This window comes from Camelina sativa, chromosome 14 (assembly GCF_000633955.1).
Source record: "Camelina sativa cultivar DH55 chromosome 14, Cs, whole genome shotgun sequence".
Lineage (NCBI taxonomy): Eukaryota > Viridiplantae > Streptophyta > Magnoliopsida > Brassicales > Brassicaceae > Camelina > Camelina sativa.
The window spans coordinates 9,513,829-9,538,340 of record NC_025698.1 but is presented as its reverse complement, the minus strand read 5'-3'; the positions used below and the strand labels follow the sequence as shown (position 1 = coordinate 9,538,340).

The 24,512-nt window shown below is 36.1% G+C and overlaps 7 protein-coding genes across 12 annotated transcripts in view; 4 read left to right on the top strand and 3 right to left on the bottom strand.

The window, feature by feature from the left end:
- On the top strand, nucleotides 3,340-5,479 carry LOC104740677 (protein SHI RELATED SEQUENCE 7-like). 3 transcript variants are annotated; one of them, XM_010461353.1, is made up of 3 exons: nucleotides 3,340-3,704; nucleotides 3,823-4,476; nucleotides 4,959-5,479. In XM_010461353.1, the coding sequence occupies exons 2-3, from the start codon at nucleotides 3,828-3,830 to the stop codon at nucleotides 5,342-5,344; spliced, it is 1,035 nt and encodes a 344-aa protein (XP_010459655.1). In that variant the 5' UTR covers nucleotides 3,340-3,704; nucleotides 3,823-3,827; the 3' UTR covers nucleotides 5,345-5,479. The 3 variants fall into 3 exon arrangements, with proteins under 3 accessions (XP_010459655.1, XP_010459654.1, XP_019091681.1); XM_010461352.1 differs by having other exon boundaries at nucleotides 3,814-4,476; XM_019236136.1 differs by lacking the exon at nucleotides 3,340-3,704 and having other exon boundaries at nucleotides 3,723-4,476.
- On the bottom strand, nucleotides 10,935-12,474 carry LOC104740676 (probable purine permease 14). The gene is made up of 2 exons (XM_010461351.2): nucleotides 12,315-12,474; nucleotides 10,935-12,212 (listed from the first exon to the last, which is right to left on the bottom strand). The coding sequence occupies exons 1-2, from the start codon at nucleotides 12,352-12,354 to the stop codon at nucleotides 11,113-11,115; spliced, it is 1,140 nt and encodes a 379-aa protein (XP_010459653.1). The 5' UTR covers nucleotides 12,355-12,474; the 3' UTR covers nucleotides 10,935-11,112.
- Nucleotides 13,084-14,633, bottom strand: LOC104740675 (probable purine permease 14). Its single transcript, XM_010461350.1, has 2 exons — nucleotides 14,471-14,633; nucleotides 13,084-14,373 (listed from the first exon to the last, which is right to left on the bottom strand). The coding sequence occupies exons 1-2, from the start codon at nucleotides 14,511-14,513 to the stop codon at nucleotides 13,235-13,237; spliced, it is 1,182 nt and encodes a 393-aa protein (XP_010459652.1). The 5' UTR covers nucleotides 14,514-14,633; the 3' UTR covers nucleotides 13,084-13,234.
- Nucleotides 15,870-17,182, bottom strand: LOC104740673 (lon protease-like). Its single transcript, XM_010461349.2, has one exon. It carries the CDS (start codon nucleotides 17,035-17,037, stop codon nucleotides 16,201-16,203), a length of 837 nt encoding a protein of 278 aa, XP_010459651.1. The 5' UTR covers nucleotides 17,038-17,182; the 3' UTR covers nucleotides 15,870-16,200.
- On the top strand, nucleotides 17,450-18,602 carry LOC104740672 (thioredoxin H4-like). The gene is made up of 3 exons (XM_010461348.2): nucleotides 17,450-17,621; nucleotides 18,061-18,186; nucleotides 18,312-18,602. The coding sequence occupies exons 1-3, from the start codon at nucleotides 17,532-17,534 to the stop codon at nucleotides 18,456-18,458; spliced, it is 363 nt and encodes a 120-aa protein (XP_010459650.1). The 5' UTR covers nucleotides 17,450-17,531; the 3' UTR covers nucleotides 18,459-18,602.
- Nucleotides 18,702-22,497, top strand: LOC104740670 (pentatricopeptide repeat-containing protein At1g19720). Of its 3 annotated transcripts, none has more exons than XM_019236084.1 (2): nucleotides 18,702-20,813; nucleotides 21,587-22,497. In XM_019236084.1, the coding sequence occupies exons 1-2, from the start codon at nucleotides 19,016-19,018 to the stop codon at nucleotides 22,474-22,476; spliced, it is 2,688 nt and encodes an 895-aa protein (XP_019091629.1). In that variant the 5' UTR covers nucleotides 18,702-19,015; the 3' UTR covers nucleotides 22,477-22,497. The 3 variants fall into 3 exon arrangements, with proteins under 3 accessions (XP_019091629.1, XP_010459646.1, XP_019091628.1); XM_010461344.2 differs by having other exon boundaries at nucleotides 18,702-20,914; nucleotides 21,688-22,497; XM_019236083.1 differs by having other exon boundaries at nucleotides 18,702-20,942; nucleotides 21,716-22,497.
- Nucleotides 22,954-24,512, top strand: part of LOC104740671 (jacalin-related lectin 3) — a 4,477-nt gene continuing 2,918 nt past the window's right edge. Inside the window, exons 1-5 of one of the 2 annotated variants that reach the window (XM_010461346.2) lie at nucleotides 22,954-23,064; nucleotides 23,201-23,404; nucleotides 23,483-23,929; nucleotides 24,037-24,270; nucleotides 24,367-24,505. In XM_010461346.2, the coding sequence (XP_010459648.2) occupies nucleotides 22,981-23,064; nucleotides 23,201-23,404; nucleotides 23,483-23,929; nucleotides 24,037-24,270; nucleotides 24,367-24,505 (1,108 nt within the window). In that variant the 5' untranslated portion in view covers nucleotides 22,954-22,980. The remainder of the gene's footprint in view (nucleotides 23,065-23,200; nucleotides 23,405-23,482; nucleotides 23,930-24,036; nucleotides 24,271-24,366; nucleotides 24,506-24,512) is intronic. The other variant, XM_010461347.2, reaches the window with a different exon arrangement.

Genomic DNA, 24,512 nt, shown 5'->3' with positions numbered 1-24,512 from the left:
CCAAGAATAATGTTCTATAGTTACATTTTCCGTAAACTTCAAAAAAAATTGAAAAAACTGAATTTACCAAATTGTTATTGGTTAGTAATTACAGAAAAGTGTTTGTGTGAAAAAATTATATATTTATGATTAAAAATTAGTTATTTAATATGCGTCAAAACTTTAAAATATCAATCTCTAAAAAGGAGAGAATATAAACTAAAAAACCTTCTCACGCATCTTTTTTTAAAAAAGGTCTAGTTAGGCTGTTTCGTAATTGCAAATCAATGTCTAATACAACCAAAACGTTGATCCCTATGGTTCGAAAACATTGGGAACTTTCATCATTTGATCATGCAAATAGAATCTCATGGCCTAGGATTCTAATTCATAGGACAGTCATTCCGAACTAAATTACTTAATATATAGGACAGAGAAGTAAACTAAAATTAACTAATGTGATGTGAAAATCACATTAACTAATGCATCGTAAAATTTTTGAACGGATGAAAGGCTACCTACCATATATGTTTTTGTTAAAGTTTAATTTTCTTTCACTATGAAAATTTAATATTATTATAAAAGAAATTTTTTCACACAGTGTATTGAGAGAATTTCGCCATTTTTTTAATCATATCCTCTATGGAAAATTCAGAGCATATCACGATCCATTATATATAACATCATCCTTAAGAAAAAATAAAATTGTATCGAGTTTATATATTCGTAATCCGTGTATTGAGAGAATTACGCTTGACAAAACACAAAACAAAGGTAGGCCTCATCGAGCACAACAAAAACATAAAGAAAACTTTCTAAAAAAAAGACAAAAGAGAGATTAGGCAACTGGTTTAATCTTCAAAGAGATTAGGCAACTGGTTTAATCATTGAAGATCCAGTTATCGAACGTGGGATTATTGGTTCTATGATTTTAATTGATTTGGAAATCCAAATAAAAATCACGTGTTATTCAATTATTGATTTTAAAATACTTATCAAAATTCTGTGTTATTGGTTATATGATTTACAAATACTTTTTAAAATCCCATGTTATTCATTTAATGATTTGTTTTTGGATTTCAAAATCTACATTATGTTTTAAATGGATTTACATGGATTTGAAAGTGTAAAATAAGAGGATTCAAATCCAAAGATAAAACATGTTATTTCAAAATCCATATGTTTTGATTTCCATTACTTACAATTCTATATGGATTTACAAATCACATCTCCAATAACACCCTCGAAGTTAGGATTTCATGATTTCAATTGTAATAAATATACGTAAAAATACTTCTTCTCTAGTCCACCAAAAAAAAAGAAAAAAATTCCCGGCTTGAGTCCGTAATTACGTATCAACTTTACTATGGTAGGCAAGCCAATAGTACAAATAACCCATATAAGTCGAAACCCATAACGAAATGTGTTAATTTTTCTTTATTGTTGTTATTTGATATTATGGAAAGTTACATCATCGTTTAATTATTTTTACCATGTAATGGTCGGTTGTTTTTTTTATTCTATGTTACATCTACGAGAAGTCAAAATCTCAGTTGAGTTGATCGTGACTTTGGACTGTCTAAACATATACCACTTTACATCAGTACTTATTAGTTAGAGAAAACGGTATAGTCATAAATCGGGGTTACATCAATTAGTTATGCATGCATGTGATTTTCTCGTTGTTTGTAATATGTTTTATAGAGCGATTTTATATACAAACAATTATAAATCAGTACCACTAGCTATGAACCAGTAACACAGCCGTTTAGAATTACAAAAAAAAAACATTAAAAATAAATTCAAAAATAAGATGTCTAATTTACGGACCAATTCTAATGGGATATTCTAAGCAATTTAACAATAGTTTTTGGATCAGGATATGCCATTTGAATTAATTTACTACTATGACTTTTGATTTGAAATTTTATCTACTTTAGTTTAATTAATACTACCAAATGACGCTAAACATACTAATTAACATTAAATCGCGCCGCTAAATCACGCGGTTCCATGTGATGAAAGACCTCGGAGTGGATTTGCTTGTTTGGTCTCACTCTCACGCCAATTAAAAGTGTCTATTTAACTTTTTTTCTCCAATAGTTTATAGCCTATGATATGATATGGCCAGGGGTCACTTAATTATACCACGAATTAGTTAACTCACGGATTTATAAGAGGTATCTCAATAAAATATCTAATAAATTTTAATCAGATCAAACTTATATGTGATATTTATATTTCTGAAACCTTTGAACCATCGCATGGAGTAGTTTTGGTTGGACTTGGAGACCGAAATGGATCCTATCCATCCGTTGGTTGATAATTATTACTCGTGACCTAAAACTTAGACTATATAGGGTTTGCTGTCAAGCAATTATTAATTTTAAACTGCACATTCACTGTATATAATTTACTTTGTTTAACCGCATTTTCACATCACTTTTAAAGTTTCAATTATGGAAACTCAGCTATTCAGTCTTATTATAGTGATTATCTATTTGCGCATGAATCTCATGAACGGCTTTGAGTACCACAACAATATAGAGATTATTGGATTATTGGTCTTGGATAAGTATAGACAACTTCACTTAAAAAAATAATTATATCTCATTAAAGAGGAAAAAAAAAACTTAAAACAGCAAAATAAATAACTGTACGTACATATGAATCAGTTTAGTGGTTTGCAATATAATTTAAGGAACATGTGAAAACAAGTTTAATAACGTACCCAAAAATAATATGATATGTTTTTTTTTCCTTTTTAGAATTTGATTTCAGCCAAATAGTATCGTTTTTGGTGGAGTCTAATCTCTTGATTAAGCCAAATGAAGCAATTGCCGACAAAAAAAAAAGGCAAAGGACGCACAGATATTGTTAAAATATTGCCGCACGAGGCACCGTTTTTGATCAAAAGAATAAACATTCCAATCACGTCCGGTAAAAAATTATGTCAAATGACCGTCTAATCACACCATCTGATTAAGCGGCAACGTTTTTAGCTGGTTTCAAATCCAACCAGTGTTTTGAATTCGAAGTCATCCGGCCTGTCGGACCTAGCTTTCAACATGCGACTTGAACACTAGCTCGCTTTGGTGATTGATTTATTTAACTGATATATATATATATATATATGTACATGTATATAATTTTTTTTGGATAATTAAATTTCTGAAAGATATTCAATAACTATAAAAATCGCCATCTCGAATTATTTAGTTTATAAAAGTTCCAGCCAGGAAAAAAAAATACTATGGCATAACAACTTTAATTGTATAAAAGATATATATATATATAGTAAGAATTTATTAATATATACATATGGATATTAAAATTATGTGATATTTATTGTGATGGGGATTCATTGAAACTGGAAGACAACTGTAGAGAAAGTTCCCCATAGAAGAAGATCTTCATAGTACTCTCTCTATCTCTTAACTCTCCTTTCTCTCTCTTCTCTCTCTTTCTACCCACAGAGAAAGCCAGCAGTAGCTGTAAATTGCTTGAGTTCTTGATGACAGAGACAATCTCTTAAATGATATGAAGAGAAGAGAAGAGAAGCAATAAAACCTTGGCGGCGTTTGCAGCTGTTTCTTAAGTTTCCGCACCATTTATCATCATTACTCTCTCATCTGCTCCCAAATCTGCTCCTTTTAAAATACGACCAAACACATATCTCTCCAAGTCTAGCTAGAAATTAATGAGCTAGATAGCAAAAGAGAAAGGTAAAAACTCAAATCCCCAAAAAATAATTTATTCACAAACCCCAAAAGAGTCTCATAAGTTCTCTGACTTCTCTCTCTCTCTCTTAAATTTCTTTCGGTTTGTATTAAGTGGAAGCAGAAGAAATGGCTGGGTTGTTCTATCTAGGAGGGAGAGATCACAACAAACAAGATCATCAACATCAAGACAAGGATCATAATGAAGACAAGAGCAACAATTATCTCTATCTATACAAAGACGAGATCTACAACAACAACAAGGGTTTTGAGATTTGGCCACCTCAATATTTTCAACAACAACAAAACCACGTTGCTGCTCCAACAAATCTCTACTCTTTTGGTATGGTCCCAAGCGGTGATAGCAATAACAATAACCGGAGTACTAATCGGAGTTTGTACTTCAACGTAGTCTCCGATCATGAGGCGCCGGTGAGATCCTCTACGGGAGGGTTTACGGTAACGAGGCAAGGAAACATGAATTGCCAAGACTGTGGGAATCAAGCCAAGAAAGATTGTCCTCATATGAGATGTCGTACTTGTTGTAAGAGCCGAGGGTTTGATTGCCAAACACACGTGAAGAGCACGTGGGTCCCGGCTGCTAAACGCCGTGAGAGATTGGCTCAGTTAGCTGCTTTGCCAGCCAAGCGGATAAGAGACGCTAGCTCAGGCGGTGGTGATGATGACCGAGAGAACGAGAAAAATGGCGGTGAAGACGACAGTTGTGGTGGTGGCTCGGCTCTTGCTTGCACCCGTGTGGTTAATGCTAATTCTTCAGGTATGACGATGAGGTTTTGATTATTTGACATCGAATAAATCTTTTTACAAATTTAGAAAAGATTTTAAAAAACAATTTTAATGAGAAGATCTGATTATGAAATGGTTTGACAAGAAAGCTACAATGTTATTTGATTGTGAATAGATGTCCACCGGATTTTGCTGCTTTATTTTTTGCTGTTTGATTTTGATTAATACTTTTTTTTGTCACTATTCTTCGGTAAACGGTTTTCATGAGCACACTATGCTTAACCCACTCTCCAAGATTTGTTTGACTTTAAAATCAATACTTTTGGGTAGAAATATACCAAGTTTGGGTTTTGTTTACAAGGATTTGGTTCTTACTCCATATATTATTCAAATCGAGACTTTGATGTAATATATAATAGACATATGTTAATTATTTGTTGTCTACATATATAGAAGCATAGATTTTGTTTTAGATTTTGAAGTAATTCTTTATTTTAACTTTAATGAAATTAGGGTTAGAGACTAGTCACATGCCACCGGAGATAAGCTCACCGGCGGTTTTCCGGTGTATGAGAGTCAGCTCAATCGACGATGAAGACGAAGAGTATGCTTATCAAACGGCTGTGAGCATCGGAGGACACGTGTTTAAAGGCATACTCTACGACCAAGGTCCATCGGATCACCACCGCTACAGTTCAAACCTCACCGCCGATTCCTCTCAACACCATCTTAACCTCTTGGACTCCACAGCTTCAGCCGCTACTACAACTGCCGTGACAGTGGTTAACAGTAACAACGGATCGATTGACCCTTCATCGCTTTACACTGCGGCGACTGCGGCTCCGTTCAACGCATTTGTCGCCGCCGGTACGCCTTTCTTTGCACCTCCTAGATCTTGAGATCTCAACATATGAAGATGTTAAATCTTTAAAACGTTTATGGTTAATTATTAATACCCTTATAATTATCAGTGATCTACAAGTACGAGAGATGATTTATTTGAGTATTTTTGTTGTTGTCGGACAATATGGTGACTTGTCGTGTACCTACCTAGGGTTTGTGAGTACTGATTAACATGCACACCGTACGTTTTCTTGAGATAAATGAGAGATTATTAGCAGTATTATTTTAAAAATAAATATGGGGAGAAACGAGCTAAGATGATTACTCCACTGTTGAATTAGTGTCAGAGTTTCAAGTTGATCTTCTGGTTGTTCTTTTTAATGTTTGATCTTCCCAATGCGATCGACATAACTTCTTTGTCTTTCTAAAAAAGAATATGTTAAAAAAAAAAATTAAAATTGTTTGATCTTCTGTACAAGATAGGGTTTTCAAAAGTATTTCTCTTCTGTAGCTTTCTGGCTGGTGTTGAACTCGAAGCTGCTTTTTCCCAGTTTATCCGTTTGCGTGCCGGATCTAAACAGGAACTTAACCAGGTTTCGTGTTCCACTGAGCAAACAATTTGAATTCTATTTTTATAAAAGAAAAAAAAAGTTTGTTACCCAATGCAGTTTGTGCAGTAGAACAGTAGAAAAGCATCGTTTAGTTTGCAAACCATTTGATATATACAGTTCAATATTTCCACATAATGCATTAAAAAGAGAATATATAGGAAAATTCATCATGAAAATATTACCGCGGGTTCAATCAATTTATAATGTAACTCCACTCTAATATATTGTTCTATTATTTCAATATTTAAAATATCAAAACTAAATATTTTATTTTCTGCATATATAATATCCTAACATACACTTAATTTCATTAGTTTGTGTTTCTGTACGTATATTATGCATTGCCCAAGTTCCTTCCGGTACGTAATATAATCGGACTGAATACTAATAGAAGAAGTTTTAATCGACAATCACACACAAGTTGTTCTCACATGGAGATGACCACTTATTGTGTGGGAGATCGGCCGTTAGGTTTAATAATTATTGTCAAGAAAAAACATCAGGACAATACATTACATGTGAGTATTGATTGGTGTGGATGAATGTAAATGGAGGGTATTTACCAACTACTTCTCTACAAAAATTTATCATTTTTTTATATATTAGGCTATATAATTTGCATGTGGTGCTTTTTTGTATTACTGAGTTTTTCTGATGAAACTGTCAATAGTGATCGTGATCATAAATTACCCTTTTTTTCCTCTTTTTAATTTTTTTTGGTAAGGCTTTTTCCTCTTTTTAATTATTTGAAGCTTTAATCATCCACTTTCCCAAATTCTGTAGCGAGACTGCATTAGTTAACAAGAGCTGCATTATTATTGTTTTAGATTGCTTGATTTAGGACATATGTAAAAATGAAAATCAGAAAAAGATGGAAGTTTACCAAATTTGTTGTGAGTCTGACTCGCGCCATGTGTTCTCTCTTCTCGCGATCTCTATCTCTATTTGTTCAGCTATAACGTTCATTTATATTAAAGTGGCATGCAAATCTTAAATATCCTCTGTTATTTTTGCTTAATTAGGTCTTGTTTCCCTAATGCAGCCTTACTGGATTAGTTAGCCTATATACTTAAATTGTCAACTAAATAATTACATAGTTGTTTGTTTTTTTCGCAAATGACAAAAAAATTTCAAGAAACCTCAGTCAATCAACTTCCTTGGTTATTAATTTGTTTCTTTTCTTTTCCAACTTAACACAAGAGCTCACCAAGTACTGTACTATTTCGTTTACTGATTTTGAAATTTATGAATACTGTATAATTCCGACAAATCTACCATTAAAATTGCATCGATATTATCAGTTTTTTTTTTCTTTTTTCATTCAACCATTTTTTATAAGTCAACTGAAAAGTGAAAACTAGTGGTACAAAGTTTATAAGATTTTTGTTTGACTTTTTATTATAAAAAATGTCAATTTAAATTCATGGATCATACACACACTAACACTATTATAACACACAAACAAATGACAGTTATGCTACATGATCGTACATAGTATAATTAAAGGATGGGGATTGAAAGATTTATTACTTTAACTGTTCACGTTGTTATTAGAGAAAATGTGGAGAATAATAGTACTCGTTAATTCTGATGAAAATAAAGGAAATGACATGACTCTCAACAAGAAGCATACTAAAAGTCAATACGGTCAATGGAAAAAAACCCAGTATGGCACCTTTGTTGCCCTAAAGAAAGCATGCAATTTTATGGGCCGGACCCAGTATGCATCATAGTCGAAACTTAATTTCCTAAAGGAATTAATGGGCCTCAGCCTAATTAGTGAGCTAGTCTCCTTCTCCTTCGTGAATCTTGATGTTCTTTTATATTCTGCTCTTGAATCTTGATGTTTAAGCTTAGCTTATGCACAAATCTTGTTCTGTTTCGTTGTTTGTGGTTGTTTGTCTTAGTCGTCTATGGAGATGGTTGGTTCTGAGTTATGGAACATTTCGAAGCTTTATTCTCTAAGCATATCCAAATACATTGATCCGATGTATATCTTCTCTGAAGCAAATCAAGGTTTGGTCTTTGCTTTGGTGTATGTATTCATATACCTTAATTTTCATCACTGTGATGCTCTACTACCAAACGTAATGGTATTAGGTCAAGTGGCTGTGGAAGGAGTACTGGTAATGCATAAAGTTGATATGTGACCTCGTTGTGGCATTGAATAGAAGTATAGAATACTCAAAGATTTGACGTGAGAGGAACAGACGACAGAGTCAGGTCTTTTGGTTCAAAAAACAGAGGAGTAAAGATAAGTACTTAGTATGTTCTCTTTATTAACTATAACTTCAGAACATAGTCTTAAATGTACAGAATCATATAAGGTTGTTTTTTTCTGTGAAGCGTGAAAAGGCTTTAAAGGCTACACGAAGGCTTGTCCTCATCACGGGTACTCTCATGAAGCTAAAGACTTACAATTCACGAATCTTATATAATATGACAAGGTTTTTTTAACTTTGCCTAAAATGCGACATTTGGCGTTCTATTTCTGCGACATGTATACTTCATATTAATTTGAAGTTTGATCCTTTAAATTTATTTACTTAGAAAAGTGTTCATTTCTTTTATCTTCCTCTACCAAATCTTTAATTATTTCGGGTTAGTATTATTTAATATTATTTCGTAGCAATACTCTATATACTTTAATTTGGTAAAAAAATAGTAATCCATTTTACAAGAACATATCTATTTTAATTTATACAATTTGAAAATTCCTCACTATTTTTCTTTTAAATTACTTTACTCTTCTTTTACCAAATCTTTAATTATTTTCAGTTTTTTATTTAGTATTATTTCATAGCAAAAATTTCTATAGTTTACTTTTGTTAAAGAAAAATTAATTTATTTTACAAGAATATGTTTATTTTTATTTATTTTTACGATTTATAAATTCTTCAATCATTTTTTTATCACAACCGTAACTTTATTAATTAACTATTTTTATCGGTTTCACATGTCAATATGTATATTAAACTATAATAAAGTAGAGTTCTGAGAAATTGTCATTTGACACCACTCTATTTTTTTAACATGTGTTTGTTTTAGTAATGGAAGGTCTAGTAATGACAATTGAAGCTTTGTGCAATACAATACCTTCTCCAAGTGTCCTTTCAGGTTCTTGGTCTTCAAGACTCTCGTCTTGTCCAGCGTGTGACCACCCTTTCCAGGGACCTTTGGCGCACGTACGGAATCCAAACACCGCGTTTGTTCTTTTGCAACATCTGCGGCAATGGTTATCAAGGTGGCTGACTATGTGGCAGTGGTCGGTCATCCTTCACCACGAGTGGCCTCACTTTGTGTGGCAACTCTTTACCTACAGGACATGTTGTCCTCTTTGTTTATCTTGTCACTTTTATGGTTTCAAGTCAAGCTTTAAAGCTTATTTCATGTACGTCTTAAAATCATTGTTTGTAGTTTATTTTATCCTCCTGTGTAAGTTTAGTGGTGTATTTGGCTCCTCCTCAAAGGACGCTTGTAAACCTTTAATCTAATATAATGGAGTGTTTGATGGAAAAAAAAAAAAAGACACATTATTGCTAATCTAAAACTAAATTGTCTACACACATTTTTTCAATTTGAGACATTTTATTTGTTCAGTTTCTTTAGGTTACATTTACTTTGCTCAATCAATTACCTTTAAGACATTATAGGTGTATGTTTTCTTTTGTTCAAATTGTTAATGTTGCAATAATGAATATGACAGAATTAATTACAATTAATATGCTTTATAACTGTATTTATTGTCATGAATGTGTTTACTCAGAATAATGTGTCAATGAAATTCCTTACAAACTTCATAAAATATTTAGTGTATTATATAAGATCTAATGCTCACATGACTAATAATGAAGAAAATGATCATGCACTATATGTCTTTCTTTTCCCATCATTTTCCATGATAATTTATTTTATTTTTTTCTTATGAAGTTCTTTTTTTTTAAATGATGTCCTACAATATGATGATTAACAGATTAATATATCGACGACTATTTGAAGAAATCATTTACAAAGCAATGTCAAAGTTTTTTTTTTTTGGTATTAATTTAAAACGAAAACTCATTTACAACTTGTCAATATTTATTAGCCTCTTTCAAATGATTATGTTTATGATAGTCATGATTTAAAGTTTTTGCATTGTTTTGTAATGTATTTTTTTAACTTTCAAACTATAGTTGGAAATCTTTAGTGATGAAGATGAGCCCAATGCTCGACTTCTAAAACACAATATCTTTGCCTTTGAACATTCACTGATAATATTATAGTTGTAAGTCCCTTAGATTTCTCTCTTAAGTCTTCTGATCTTCAACTACAATATATTTCTAAGTTTATATTTCGTAAATTTGCTTTGTTTTTTCGTTTTTAAAAGTTTTTATCCCCATTACAAAAAAATATTCTACTTTGCCTAATATTACCGCATAATGCATATATACATGGTCAAAAGATCACATACTTCTTTATGCGTCTTTGGAATCACTTCCCAAACTTTACAACATCTTTTTGCATTACATGGAAAAACATTACATAGACCTATTGTAAATATTTAATATATATATATATATACATATTGTAATCTCAATACTTTCATCATAGATATATGTCAATCGTTAAAAGTGGTATAAATTAACAAGTAGATTAACCTGTACAAAAGCAAGATTACTTTTTATATTGCATTGATATTATTTGAGTTACCAATCATACCTCATGTCTATTTTCCTGTAACCTTTGCTACATCCGTCATTATGCTGAAAACAACTTACACTATTTCCAATGGTTATCTATATCTGTTTTTGGTTTGAATTTTCTATTTTACATTTAGCGTATAACTTTGAAGAGATATGATTTAGTATTTATAGTATAAGATTAAAAACATGATGCTATTTTAGTATTTTTAGAATTTTAGAAATGATGTGCTATAAATTTAAAACGAAAACTTATTTTGATGCAATTTGTGAAAATTTTCCTTTTTTTAACATGCACACTTCATAATTATAAACTTATAAATGTATATATTTAATTTTTTTGAAGGCATATATAAATAATATCATATACATTTCATAAATAATTTAATGAAAAATTTATTTTATATACAAAATATTTAATTTTATAACCCACACATCCCGTGGCTAACTTTCTAGTAAAATATACATTCAGGTAACACATTACACACACAAATAATAGTATAAAACCATGAAATCTTTGCTTCCACGTCACTAGTTACGATTCTCTTTGTGAAGCCTATAGAAGTAAGCTGCGGCGCTCAAAGCAGCCGTGATCAAGGCGACACCTTTGAAGACATCAAACTCATCGTCCATGAAATTGAAGAAGACACCTTTCAACACGATCGGCCATGTAATGACGCTGATCACATTTGATAAAACGCTCGAGACGGAGAAAACGAGTCCCACGATCCCGACCCAATAGATCTGCCACGAAACGGCTTGACCCACCATAGTCATCACGTACGCACCTTTCCCCTTCAAGAATCTGTTCATTTCCCTCTTCAAATCGTGTTGCTCTCCGTAGATCAGCAAACCCATGACGGAGATGACTGTAGCCAAGAGGGAGGAGAAGATTACGACTAAAAAAACAGAGGCGAAGCTCTGTTTTCTAGTGGTTGATTCGTTACGTCTGAAGACGTTTTCTATAGTACAGAGGATGAGTGAGAAGTAAACACCGGATAACAGAGCTGGCCATGAGCCTTTTGCGTAACTCTCCTCTGTTTTATCTGGCTCGCCGCCGAATGAGGAGGAGAAGGAAGTGAGAGTTCCGGTGGCGATTGCCAAGATCAAGGAGATGATGATCCATCGATTGAATTTGATATTGTTGATGAAGGCGGCCAAAACAGGTGTAAAGAAGAGCTGTGTTGTGTAGATAAGAGTGAATACCCTAAAGGGGATATCGAGCTTTCCCTTACCGGAGAGACTTCCATGACCTGTCAAGAGCATTCCGATGCAACCGGAGAAAGAAAGTATTGTGGATCGATCGGAGGAGGTGATCGGAGGTTGTTGATTGTTGTGTTTCTTGGTGGTGAAGATAAAAAAAGGGATGAGGAGGAGAGGGAATCCAACGGTTTGGAGGAGAGATTGAGTCCACACGCCGTTGTTTTGACGGTTTGAGTTGTAGTCCATTCGTTGGAGCTGGTCATAGTAGAAGTTTTCGAGGATTTTGACTATGGATTGACCAGTGATAACGAAGATGATGCAGAGGATAATCGTTGGCCAATGGTTGGGTTTCTGGTTTGAGTTTCCTGTTTGGTCTATGAGTGTGGTTGAATCGTGCTCGATATTGATTGGTATATGCACAAAATTTTCTGCACGAATTGAGAACAAGAACAAAGAACTGAGAATCTAATAGATCCGAGCGTTTAGACAAATACAAAGTGAGTAATAAGAATTGTATTTGGATACGTCACCTTGTGCTTTGGTTTGAAATGGTTGATGATTTTTGGCCATGGCTTTGCTTGCAACTGTTGTCGGAGATTGTAAACAATTTGACTTTGGTATACAGTATTCAGAGATTTAGTTAGATAATGTTTGAGAAAATCTGATATGTGGTGTTTATTCTACACAAAGAAGGGTCGACCCTGGCAGTATACTAGTCAATGAAGTGAGGGCATGTCTATATCTATGCGTTTAAAATTTTAAGGATTCCATGTGGGTTCATTCATGACAAAGAAAATGTGTTTTTTGGAACTAAAGAAGAAAACATACTAAAAACAAAAGTTATTGACTAGGTTTTATACCTACTGATTGAACATAATACAATTTTCTATCTTTTGACCCCAAAGAAAAATAAATACATTTTTCTATCTTTTATCTCCATGTTTACTCTATTGATGTACACCCTGCCAAGTGATGTAAATCAATGACGTGAGAAGCCGCAAAGGAATGTCGATGCGCTGCTTGCTAGTGTATGCATATTGGCTGCGGAGAGAATTATGATTTGGCATGAATTGGTTTAGCAACATTGAGTTTATATGGTCTATTAAAAATTTATTGATTAATCAGATAAGATATGTTTTAGGACTACAACGAACTCGAGAATGCATCTAATCATGGTTTCATCTATTAAGATTTTGGGTGTTGTCTCGCGGTGGTTTTGACTTCTGATGATTTGAACTCATATATGCTTTGTTAATAAAACATATATATGATTTCAATTCCCTTAGTTATGATATTGAGTAACAAGAACCGTATATATAAATTGTTCATTCCATTGTAAAATTATTACATCTAAAAAGTAAAACCGTACACACACTTACACTTTCTTTACACACAAATAAACAAATTACCATATATGATTAAATACCCACGGGACAAAAAAAATGTATACTTAATTTGCCATACGATTCTCTTTGTGAAGCCTAATGAAATAAGCGACGGCGCTCAAGACGGCAGTAACCAAGGCAACACCTTTGAAAGCATCGAACTCATCATCCATGAAGTTGAAGAAGATCACCACAAGAACCGACACGATCGGCCACGTAATGACACTGATCACATTCGACAACACGCTCGAGACAGAGTAGACAAGTCCCACGATCCCAACCCAATAGATCTGCCACGAAACAGCTTGACCAACCATAGTCATCACGTACGAGCCTTTTCCTTTGGAGAACCCATTCATCTCCCTCTTCAAATCGTGTTGCTCGCCGGCGATAAGCAGACCCACGACGGAGATGATCGTAGCGACGAGTGAAGAGAAGATTATAACTTCGAAAACAGAGGCAAAGCTCGGTTTTTTATTGGTCGACTCGGTTCGTTTGAAGATGTAATTATCGAAGACGTTTTGGATGTTACAGAGAAGGAGAGAGAAGCAGATTCCGGCGAACAGAGCAGCCCATGAGCCTTTAGCGTAATTCTCCTCTGCTTCATCTGGCTCGCCGCCGAATGAAGCGGACAGAGTAAGTGCTCCGGTGACGATAGCTAAGATCACAGAGATAACAACCCATCGGTTGAATTTGATTTTGTTGATGAAAGCTGCGAAGATGGGAGTGAAGAAGAGCTGTGTTGTGTAGATCAGAGTGAAAACACCAAATGGGATCTCGAGCTTTCCCATGGCTGAGAGTCTTCCTTGAACCGACATGACGATCCCGATGCAAATGTAGATCACGGCTAAGGATTTTAAGTGGATCGATTCGGAAGTGATCGGAGGTTGTTGGTGATGGTTGCGTTTGTTCTTGGTGATGAAGATGAAGAAAGGGATGAGAAGCAGAGGGAAACCAACGGTTTGGAGAAGAGACTGAGTCCAAACGCCATCGTTTTGACGGTTTTCGTCGTACTCGCTTCGGTTGATTTTGTCGTAGTAGAAGTTCTCGAGGAGTTTTGCTATGGATTGACCGATTATGACGAAGATGATCGAGATGGTGATCGTTGGCCAGTGGTTTGGTTTCCGGTTCGAGATTCCGGTGTGGTTCATGCGTGCGGTTGATGAATCACGCTCGATGTTGATTGGTATCTGTACAAATTGTTCTGCAAGAAGAGACCAAAGGAGGAAATTAGAATCAAATTGTTTTGTAAAGAAGAGGAGATTCAAGAAACGACAGATCTGGATGGTTACTATTATTACCTGGTGGCTTGGTCTGAAAGATTGGTTGTTGATTCTGAGCCATGGATTGGAACTGAACTGATTGTCGGAGATTCCAAGTGATTTGAGTTTCAACTGTATGTCGGAGACTCAGTTTGGTTGGGATATTTTCTTTGAGTTGTGATATAAAAGGGAAAGAGAAAGGGTTTATATATATATGGGCAAGAAAAGTCTACCTTGGCGGCGTAATGGTCAATCAAGTGAACTAATGTCTACGCGTCGTTGTTTCAACTTGTTCCGCGTCGTTTCATCATCCAAAAAGAGTGTGTAATTTACAGTTACAAGTAAATTATTCTTGTCTTAACAAAGACAAAAATGATTGGAATATTCAGGATTTTTTTTTTGTTCTCTGTCAACGAATATTCCGGTTTGGATTTTATGATTTTGTAAGTTTATTTAGAAAATGGTATAGTAAAAAATTATTTTGATTTGTTTGTTAAAAAGATGACTGGATTATCCAACATCTTACGTTTAGAAAATTTTGAACAAACACGGTGCCCAATTTGGCAGCTCACTACTTGCAATATGAATAATCTTAATGCGTGTCACCTTTATGACTTGATCTTTTACAATATTATACTTGATGTAAGGATTTCAATATATGATTATATGATTATGATATGATCAATTCGAAAGGTGCGTGCTAGAATGAATTTATAATCAAACTGTTTGCTGTAACTAATCAAATTTTGAACTCAGATTCAATCTTGTTCAATGCAAACATTGATCATTGTTCAATTAAATGACTCTAAAAATTTGGACTTAACAAAATAAGAGGCTAAGAGGGATTAGGTAACAAAAAAAAGGCAATTCCCTTGGTGCTTCTAATTTGACACATTTTACTTAGAATCATAGAAAGTCTCTTTGAACACAATCCGCCTCGTTTGAATTTAGAAACGTCCCCACACTGTTTCCACGACAATACCCACTAGAAATCTTTTAATTATCGATGATCAGAAACTACATATGACCCCATAGGCACAATGCTCTCAAATACACTGGACCCTTTCAAATACATATCTTAATACTAAACAAGCATGTCTTGACCAAGATACTTGAGCAGCCAAAGTTTGTCCAGAGGAATAGCTTAGTAGGCATAATTTTTTTATGAGTAAATAAATTTTTACAAAGGCAAAGCAACAACTACTAACCTAGTAACCTTCATGGATTATACATCTATATCAGTTCTAGACATGTGTTTGTTCATCATCGGCATAACAGTTTCAGTACTAAAACACTATGGAAGATTGAATTGAAACTGTGATCAAGCAAAGATCTTAGATAGCATTTTTACAGGCTTTTCAATGAACATACCAACTCAAGAAGCAATGATTTGGTACCAAGAACCTTACTTGCATCACTAGACTATTCTTTGATCATAGAGAAAAACCTTCTTCTATATCAATCCAACTAAATGATCACAGAAGCAATCAAAGATTTGTCATTCAAACTCTGATTAAGCAAACTTCTTTAATGAAAAGCATGGATTCGGGTATTAAGAACCATACTTGCATCACTAGACTATTCTTTTATCACAGAGCCAATAAAAAGTAAAACACTTTTCATGAGCAATCCAACTATAACGATCCTATGAAACAACTCCACCATATCTAGTACCTAAGTTTCTGAAACTTTACACATTGATCAAAATATAATGTAATCCAATAACTGAAAACACATTAAAGAGAGACCAGAAATTTTCTAGGTACCACCTACGGCTGCGATGGGAAGACATCTTTCACAGCAGAAGCTGCAGTCAAGTAATTGAGCGTATTCCTAAGCGTCTCCCTCTCTCTCTTTAACCTAGCCGCCGTATCCTCAAGCTCAAGCAACGCTTGCTGCTCCATCGGAGCTCCTTCGAACGTGCTTCCGACGAAGAACGAGAACGGAGTAGGGAACTGATTCTTCCTCAGATCCTGCGATTCCTTATCTGGTTTCCCATTCAATCTATTCGACAAACGAATCACTTCTTTCATCAGAACCTCAACCTCGTTCGCCAATTCGTCAAGGTTCTCTTCACCGGACGGTCGATCTTCGAGCCACGTCACCTTCGCGACGAGGTAAGGTTTCGTACGGACGAGATCCGTGACGCGGAACCGCTCCTGGCCTTTGCAGATTAGGAAGAATCGATCGTCGACGAGACGCTCGTGTTTCACGATCTCTCCGACGCATCCGATTCCGGCTGCGGAGCCTGATACGGCGTCGGAGTAAACGACGCCGAATCTGAGATCGGACTGGAGGAGAGTTTGCATCATGACTCGGTAACGGAACTCGAAGATCTGAAGCGGGATGGTTGCGCCGGGGAAGAGAACGAGAGGTAGTGGGAAGAGAGGGAGCTCGCCGAGGTCATCTGATTTGGGTGGGTTCGCGTTGTGGTGCTTCTCGGAGAAGGAGGAGGATGAGCATCTGAAGGAGGAGCTGAGTTTACAGCTTCGACTGTTTATGCTCCGGTATGTAGCTGGGAGACGTAGAGGTTTATGAGTGAAGGAGGAGAGATACGGTGGTGTTGATTTGAAGGAAGGAGATGAGACTGTGCTTGGAAGCGCCATTAGATAGAGTGAAGAAGGAGGAGAGGAAGAGAGCTTTACCAAGTGAAACTGATTAAGGTTTTAGTGATTGATAATATCTCTTCTTTAAATTAAAATCTTATCTGTTAGAGAAAATAATATTTTCATCAGATATTTTATTGTCATTCGTGTGTGGCTATAGATTTGTTTTGGGATTTTTTTTTTTTTTTGTTCGAAGAAATATAAATAGGAGTTTAGGAGCGAATTCGATCTTGAGACACCTGGGACCAATCTGATGGAGCCTTTTGTTCGAAGTACATGCATGAGCCGTAAGCGAGCCACCGGTCCGGTCCAGCTGAATGCCATTTGGTATGCAGGGGTAATACTGTCAATGTCTCTTGCTCATTAACATATGTATAATGTACGTACCAACTTCACATAGAGGAACGGAACAAAAGGAAGAAAGAAAAAAAGAAAAAAAAAAAGGTGTGATCGGTGATTTTGGGGTTTCCCTAATTCTCTCAGATTTAGAAGAAATGGCGGCAGAAGAGGGACAAGTGATCGGTTGCCACGCGAACGATGTATGGACAGTGCAGCTCGACAAAGCCAAAGAATCCAACAAGCTGGTCACGATTCTCATCCCTCCCTTTGATTCTGCCTTTTTTTTTTTTTTTTTTTTTTNTTTTTGATTTGGGAATTAGGGTTTTCGTTTTCCATGCGTGCGATTTGGTTTTTAGGGGTCCAGAGAAAACATTAGGGGTTTCACGCCTGACATATAGAGATTCTTTTAACGAGGTTGACGTGATTGTTTGAAGGAGATCGGAACACAGATCTGTAATGTTGTGGTGGAACTGGAACCAAAACGTTAGTTGAAAAGAAAAAGTGTCTTTCTTCTTCACTGATTTGTATGTGTTACTATTTGTTTCCTTTCGTTGATTCATCTCTATGATCTCTTTTGTTGTCTTCTTTGTGTCGTTATCGCAGATCAGTGTCATCCATATGTTGAAATATAACTGTTGATTGCTTTAGTCTTCTGATGGTATTATAATTGTCAATTGTTTTCAGATTGTGATAGATTTCACTGCTTCGTGGTGTCCACCATGCCGTATGATTGCTCCAATTTTCACCGATTTGGCTAAGAAGTTCATGTCAAGTGCAATCTTCTTCAAGGTGGATGTTGATGAACTTCAGGTGAAACAACTCAAACAAACACAATTTTGCAAATTTCACCACTCTTAGGCTCTAAAATTATACCTTAATTTGCACATACACATCCACTGATATATTCTTATATATACTTGTGCATTGTTAACTAGAGTGTTGCTCAAGAGTTTGGAGTGGAGGCAATGCCAACCTTTGTGTTCATGAAAGCCGGCGAGGTTGTGGATAAGATCGTTGGTGCCAGGAAGGAAGAACTTTTAGCGACTATTGTGAAGCATACTGGTGTGCCACTGCTTAATTAAATCAATATGAGGCACAATAATTATAACATTAAGGTCCAACTTGTTATCTTAAGTTTCGCTAATCGCTGTGGGGATATTGTAGATGGAGATATGAATGAAGTTAGTTGATCGCTGACTGTTTAAGTCTGCACCATGTTTTATTTATTTGGTCTTTCGCTTTTGCTTTTTGCTTATCAGTTGATTATGTTCTAACGCCACAGACCACAACTTGTGTCAATTTATCAAAACTACAGAATTTTTCTTTTGTGAATTCTCTAAACTCTAATGATCTAATCTGTGAGAAGAAAATTTGTTTTGTTGTTGTGAGAACAGTGATGTGACACGTGTCATATTTTGATTGGTAGTTGAAATCCTTATCTCTAAACGTTTCATATTTTTTTGCCAAAGGGAACACCATTTACCGAGGTTCTTCTTCGTGCTTCCTTATCTTCTTCTCTGAGCTTAGTATACTCTTATTACTCTGTAATCTGTTTGATTCTCGTTGGAGATTCAAAGAGGAAGATAAAGGAGAAGACTTTAGAGCTATTTAAGTTAATAGCAGTCAGCATTTGTTGAAAATGGAGAAGCTCTTCGTACCATCATCATTTCCCAAAACGTGTTTGAATTATCAGATTCCAGCAAAAGTTGAGAATTCGCCTGACGTTCATCCAAAATCCCGAAAGAAAAATCTATCTTTCATCAAGAAGAAAGAACCCAATATCATCCCCGACGAGCAGTTGGATTACCTCTGTAGAAACGGAAGCCTGCTCGAAGCTGAGAAAGCTCTCGACTCGTTGTTTCAGCAAGGGTCAAAGGTAAAGCGAAGCACTTACCTCAACTTGTTGGAATCATGCATTGATTCTGGTTCTATCCATTTGGGTCGTATCCTTCATGCTCGTTTCGGTTTGTTTCCTGAACCTGACGTCTTTGTGGAGACGAAGCTGTTGAGCATGTATGCGAAATGCGGGTGCCTTGTTGATGCCCGTAAGGTGTTTGATTCAATGCGTGAGAGAAACCTTTACACATGGTCTGCAATGATTGGTGCTTACTCGAGGGAGAATCGTTGGAGAGAGGTCTCTAAGCTCTTTCGTTTGATGATGGAAGATGCAGTTTTGCCTGATGATTTCTTGTTCCCCAAGATATTACAGGGATGTGCGAATTGTGGAGATGTTGAGGCTGGTAAGTTGATTCATTCGGTGGTTATAAAACTCGGGATGAGTTCGTGTCTACGTGTTAGCAACTCGATTTTAGCTGTGTATGCGAAATGTGGTGACTTGGATTCCGCTGCGAAGTTTTTTAGACGCATGAAGGAGAGAGATGTGGTCGCTTGGAACACAGTACTGTTAGCTTACTGCCAAAACGGTAAACATGAAGAAGCTGTAGGATTGGTAGAAGAGATGGAAAAAGAAGGAATTGCGCCAGGGTTAGTTACTTGGAACATATTGATTGGGGGTTATAACCAGCTAGGGAAATGTGATGCTGCAATGGATTTGATGCAGAAGATGGAGAGGTTTGGTTTAACCGCTGACGTGTTCACTTGGACAGCTATGATTTCGGGATTGATTCATAATGGGATGAGGTTTCAGGCACTAGATATGTTTAGGAAGATGTTTTTAGCAGGTGTAGTACCTAATGGAGTCACTATTATGAGTGCTGTGTCTGCTTGTTCATGTTTGAAAGTTCTAAACCTCGGCTCAGAAGTTCACTCTGTTGCTGTGAAGATGGGTTTTATCGATGATGTGCTTGTGGGAAATTCTCTGGTTGATATGTATTCGAAGTGTGGAGAACTGGAAGATGCAAGAAAAGTTTTTGATTCGGTAAAGAATAAGGATGTATATACTTGGAACTCGATGATAACGGGGTATTGCCAAGCAGGCTATTGTGGCAAGGCTTATGAATTGTTTATAAGGATGCAAGATGCAAATGTAAGACCAAATATTATCACATGGAACACTATGATCTCAGGATATATTAAGAATGGAGACGAGGGTGAGGCTATGGACCTATTTCAGAGGATGGAAAAAGATGGAAAAGTTCAGCGGAATACTGCATCATGGAATCTAATTATTGCGGGTTACATACAAAACGGAAAAAAGGAGGAGGCCTTGGAACTTTTTCGGAAAATGCAGTTTTCTCGCTTCATGCCAAATTCAGTTACAATTCTAAGCCTCTTACCTGCTTGTGCTAATCTTCTTGGGACCAAAATGGTAAGAGAGATACATGGTTGTGTATTGCGGAGAAATCTAGATGCTATTCATGCTGTTAAAAACGCTTTAACAGACACTTATGCTAAGTCAGGGGATATAGGATACTCAAGAACCATCTTCAACGGTATGGAAACGAAAGACATCATAACTTGGAACTCGCTGATTGGAGGTTATGTTTTACATGGTAGCTATGGTCCAGCTCTTGATCTTTTCAATCAAATGAAGACACTTGGGATCAAACCAAATAGGGGAACTCTTTCAAGTATTATCCTTGCACACGGTTTAATGGGAAATATAGATGAAGGGAAGAAANTGGAAATTCTCTGGTTGATATGTATTCGAAGTGTGGAGAACTCGAAGATGCAAGAAAAGTTTTTGATTCGGTAAAGAATAAGGATGTTTATACTTGGAACTCGATGATAACAGGGTATTGCCAAGCAGGCTATTGTGGCAAGGCTTATGAATTGTTTATAAGGATGCAAGATGCAAATGTAAGACCAAATATTATCACATGGAACACGATGATCTCAGGATATATTAAGAATGGAGACGAGGGTGAGGCTATGGACCTATTTCAGAGGATGGAAAAAGATGGAAAAGTTCAGCGGAATACTGCATCATGGAATCTAATTATTGCGGGTTACATACAAAACGGAAAAAAGGAGGAGGCCTTGGAACTTTTTCGGAAAATGCAGTTTTCTTGCTTCATGCCAAATTCAGTTACAGTTCTAAGCCTCTTACCTGCTTGTGCTAATCTTCTTGGGACGAAAATGGTAAGAGAGATACATGGTTGTGTATTGCGGAGAAATCTAGATGCTATTCATGCTGTTAAAAACGCTTTAACAGACACTTATGCTAAGTCAGGGGATATAGGATACTCAAGAACCATCTTCAACGGTATGGAAACGAAAGACATCATAACTTGGAACTCGCTGATTGGAGGTTATGTTTTACATGGTAGCTATGGTCCAGCTCTTGATCTTTTCAATCAAATGAAGACACTTGGGATCAAGCCAAATAGGGGAACTCTTGCAAGTATTATCCTTGCACACGGTTTAATGGGAAATATAGATGAAGGGAAGAAAGTCTTCTACAGTATTGCGAATGATTACCATATTATTCCTGCTCTGGAACATTGTTCTGCTATGGTATCTTTGTACGGTCGATCCAACAGACTTGAAGAAGCTCTGCAGTTTATTAAGGAGATGAATATTCAATCAGAGACACCCATCTGGGAAAGTTTCTTAACTGGCTGCAGGATTCATGGTGATATCGACATGGCAATCCATGCAGCAGAGAACTTATTCTCCTTGGAACCTGAAAATCCGGTCACTGAAAATGTGGTTTCGCAGATTTATGCATTAGGTGCAAAACTTGGGAGATCACTAGAAGGAAAGAAGCCGAGGAGAGAGAATTTGCTGAAGAAGCCTCTTGGGCGGAGCTGGATTGAAGTCAGAAATTTAATTCACACATTCACGACAGGTGATCAGTCGGAATTATGTACTGATGTGCTGTATCCCTCGGTGGAAAAAATGTGTAGGCTGGATAATAGGAGTGACCAATATAATGGAGAACTTTTGATTGAGGAAGAAGGAAGGGAAGCAAGTTGTGGAATCCACAGCGAAAAAATTGCCATGGCGTTTGGTCTCATTTCCTCATCGCGTGCACCTGAGACGACGATAAGGATCGTGAAAAATCTTAGGATGTGCCGAGATTGCCATAATACTGCAAAGTACGTCTCTAAGAGATATGGCTGTGACATATTGTTGGACGACACAAAGTGCTTACACCACTTTAAGAATGGAGATTGTTCCTGTAAAGATTATTGGTAGAGTGATTAACCAACCACTAAGGTACGACTTCACATAATTTGAGCAGTCATTTTAACCACATAATCACGTACTATATCATTCTCATATTTTCTTCAGTTAGTAAGAGATTAATTTGTTAGCAGCATGGGGGTGAGTAAAATTAGTTAAAAGTTGAAAGCTCCTAGACTCCGATAGTACCTTGAAATCATATCTTTTTTTGAATAATATGTGCACCTGCTTGGGAACTGGAATGATTCCAGAATATGATTTCAGTAGTGGGTATTTTGTTATCTTGGGAAATATGATTCTTTGAAGAACATGATTCTTTGAAGAATGTGATTCTTTGAAGAATGTGATTCTTTGAAGAATATGATTCGGTTGTCCTTCCTTGACTTCCCTTGATAGTGGAAATCAGAATGAATTGATTGTCCGTATTCTGCAACGTCATCTGATATCTTCCAAAAAATCCCCAACCACTAACGTAACCTTTTCATCAGATATAAATTCCCACCAAATGTCTAAGCTATGTGTTGCAGTAGTCAGCTATCTCTTCACTCGAACTTCTTACTCTTACTTCGAGTCTTTAGAGATCATATTAATCTGAGGATGGTATTTGGCATCATCTTTTGTTTAATCTCATTCATTAGTTTCTCTATATATAATCTGAGGATGAAATTCCACTACATATAATAAGCTGATATTGCAGTTATGATTATATGAGATTAACTTGAACTTGTTTCTGCAGAGTGTTGAATGCAAGCCTGCATCAGTTGGCCCATGGGGAGGCCAAAGTGGTCATGCCTGGGATGATGGAATGTACACCACTGTAAGGCAAATAATTATAGGCCATGGTTCTAGTATAGACTCTATACAAGTTGAGTATGAAAAAAATGGTAGCTCGGTTTGGTCCGAAAAACGTGGAGGAAAGGGAGGCAAGAAGATTGATAATGTATGATTAAGACTCTTGATGCTATAAATATTTTCTTAGCTTTTTTCAGAAATTAATCACCCTTCTCTTGATGTGTAGGTCAAACTGGATTACCCACATGAGTATCTGATTTCAGTTAATGGAACTTACGGTAGCTTTGATGCCTGGGGAAATACATGTGTCCGATCGCTTACTCTTGAGAGTAACCACAGAAAATATGGGCCGTTTGGTTGTGAGTCAGGTACATTCTTTGCATTGCCAAAGTCAGGGTCGAAGATTATTGGGTTCCATGGGAAGGCTGGTTGGTATATAGATGCTATTGGTGTTCACATTCAACCAATTCCTAAAGAGAATCATCCTCCGTCGAAAATTGTTTTGCACTCGCATCAAAATTTTCCTCATGGTGATAAGAAACATGAGTACTCAGTGATACAAGGAAGTGTAGGGCAAAACTTCGATATAGTTGTTGCCCTCAGACAGAAAAATCCAAATTTGCCTTCTAATGAATCCCGAGATCATGCAGGTGCTGAGATCCCCAAACAAAAGGTGATTTTCAAGACGTTTATGTTATACATTGAAAAAAGCATCCAGGTTTTATCCGATTGTTTACTGGTTTCTTAACAAAATAAATAAATGGAATTTGTTTCTATCAGTTGGTGACAGATACTGAGAAGCCGCAGTCAAAAGCAGTAGGTGGTGCGAAGACATATGGACCATGGGGTGGCACCGGTGGTATCGTGTTTGACGATGGGATTTATACCGGTATTAGACAAATCAATTTGTCACGCAGTGTCGGGGTTGTGTCGATAAAGGTCTGTTATGATTTTAAAGGACAGGCTGTGTGGGGAAGCAAGCATGGTGGCACGGGAGGATTCAGACATGATAAGGTGTGTAAATTTTTTCTAGGCTTTAAGCTAAATGACATGTCATACTATCTTAGTTTCTCTCAACTTTTTTTTTTGGACTGAATGTATAATTTGCAGATTGTATTTGATTACCCATCAGAGGTTTTAACACATGTAACGGGAACATATGGACCGTTGGTATATCTGGGACCTAATGTGATAAAGTCACTGACCTTCCGCACTAACAAAGGAAAGCATGGACCTTTTGGAGAAGAACATGGACC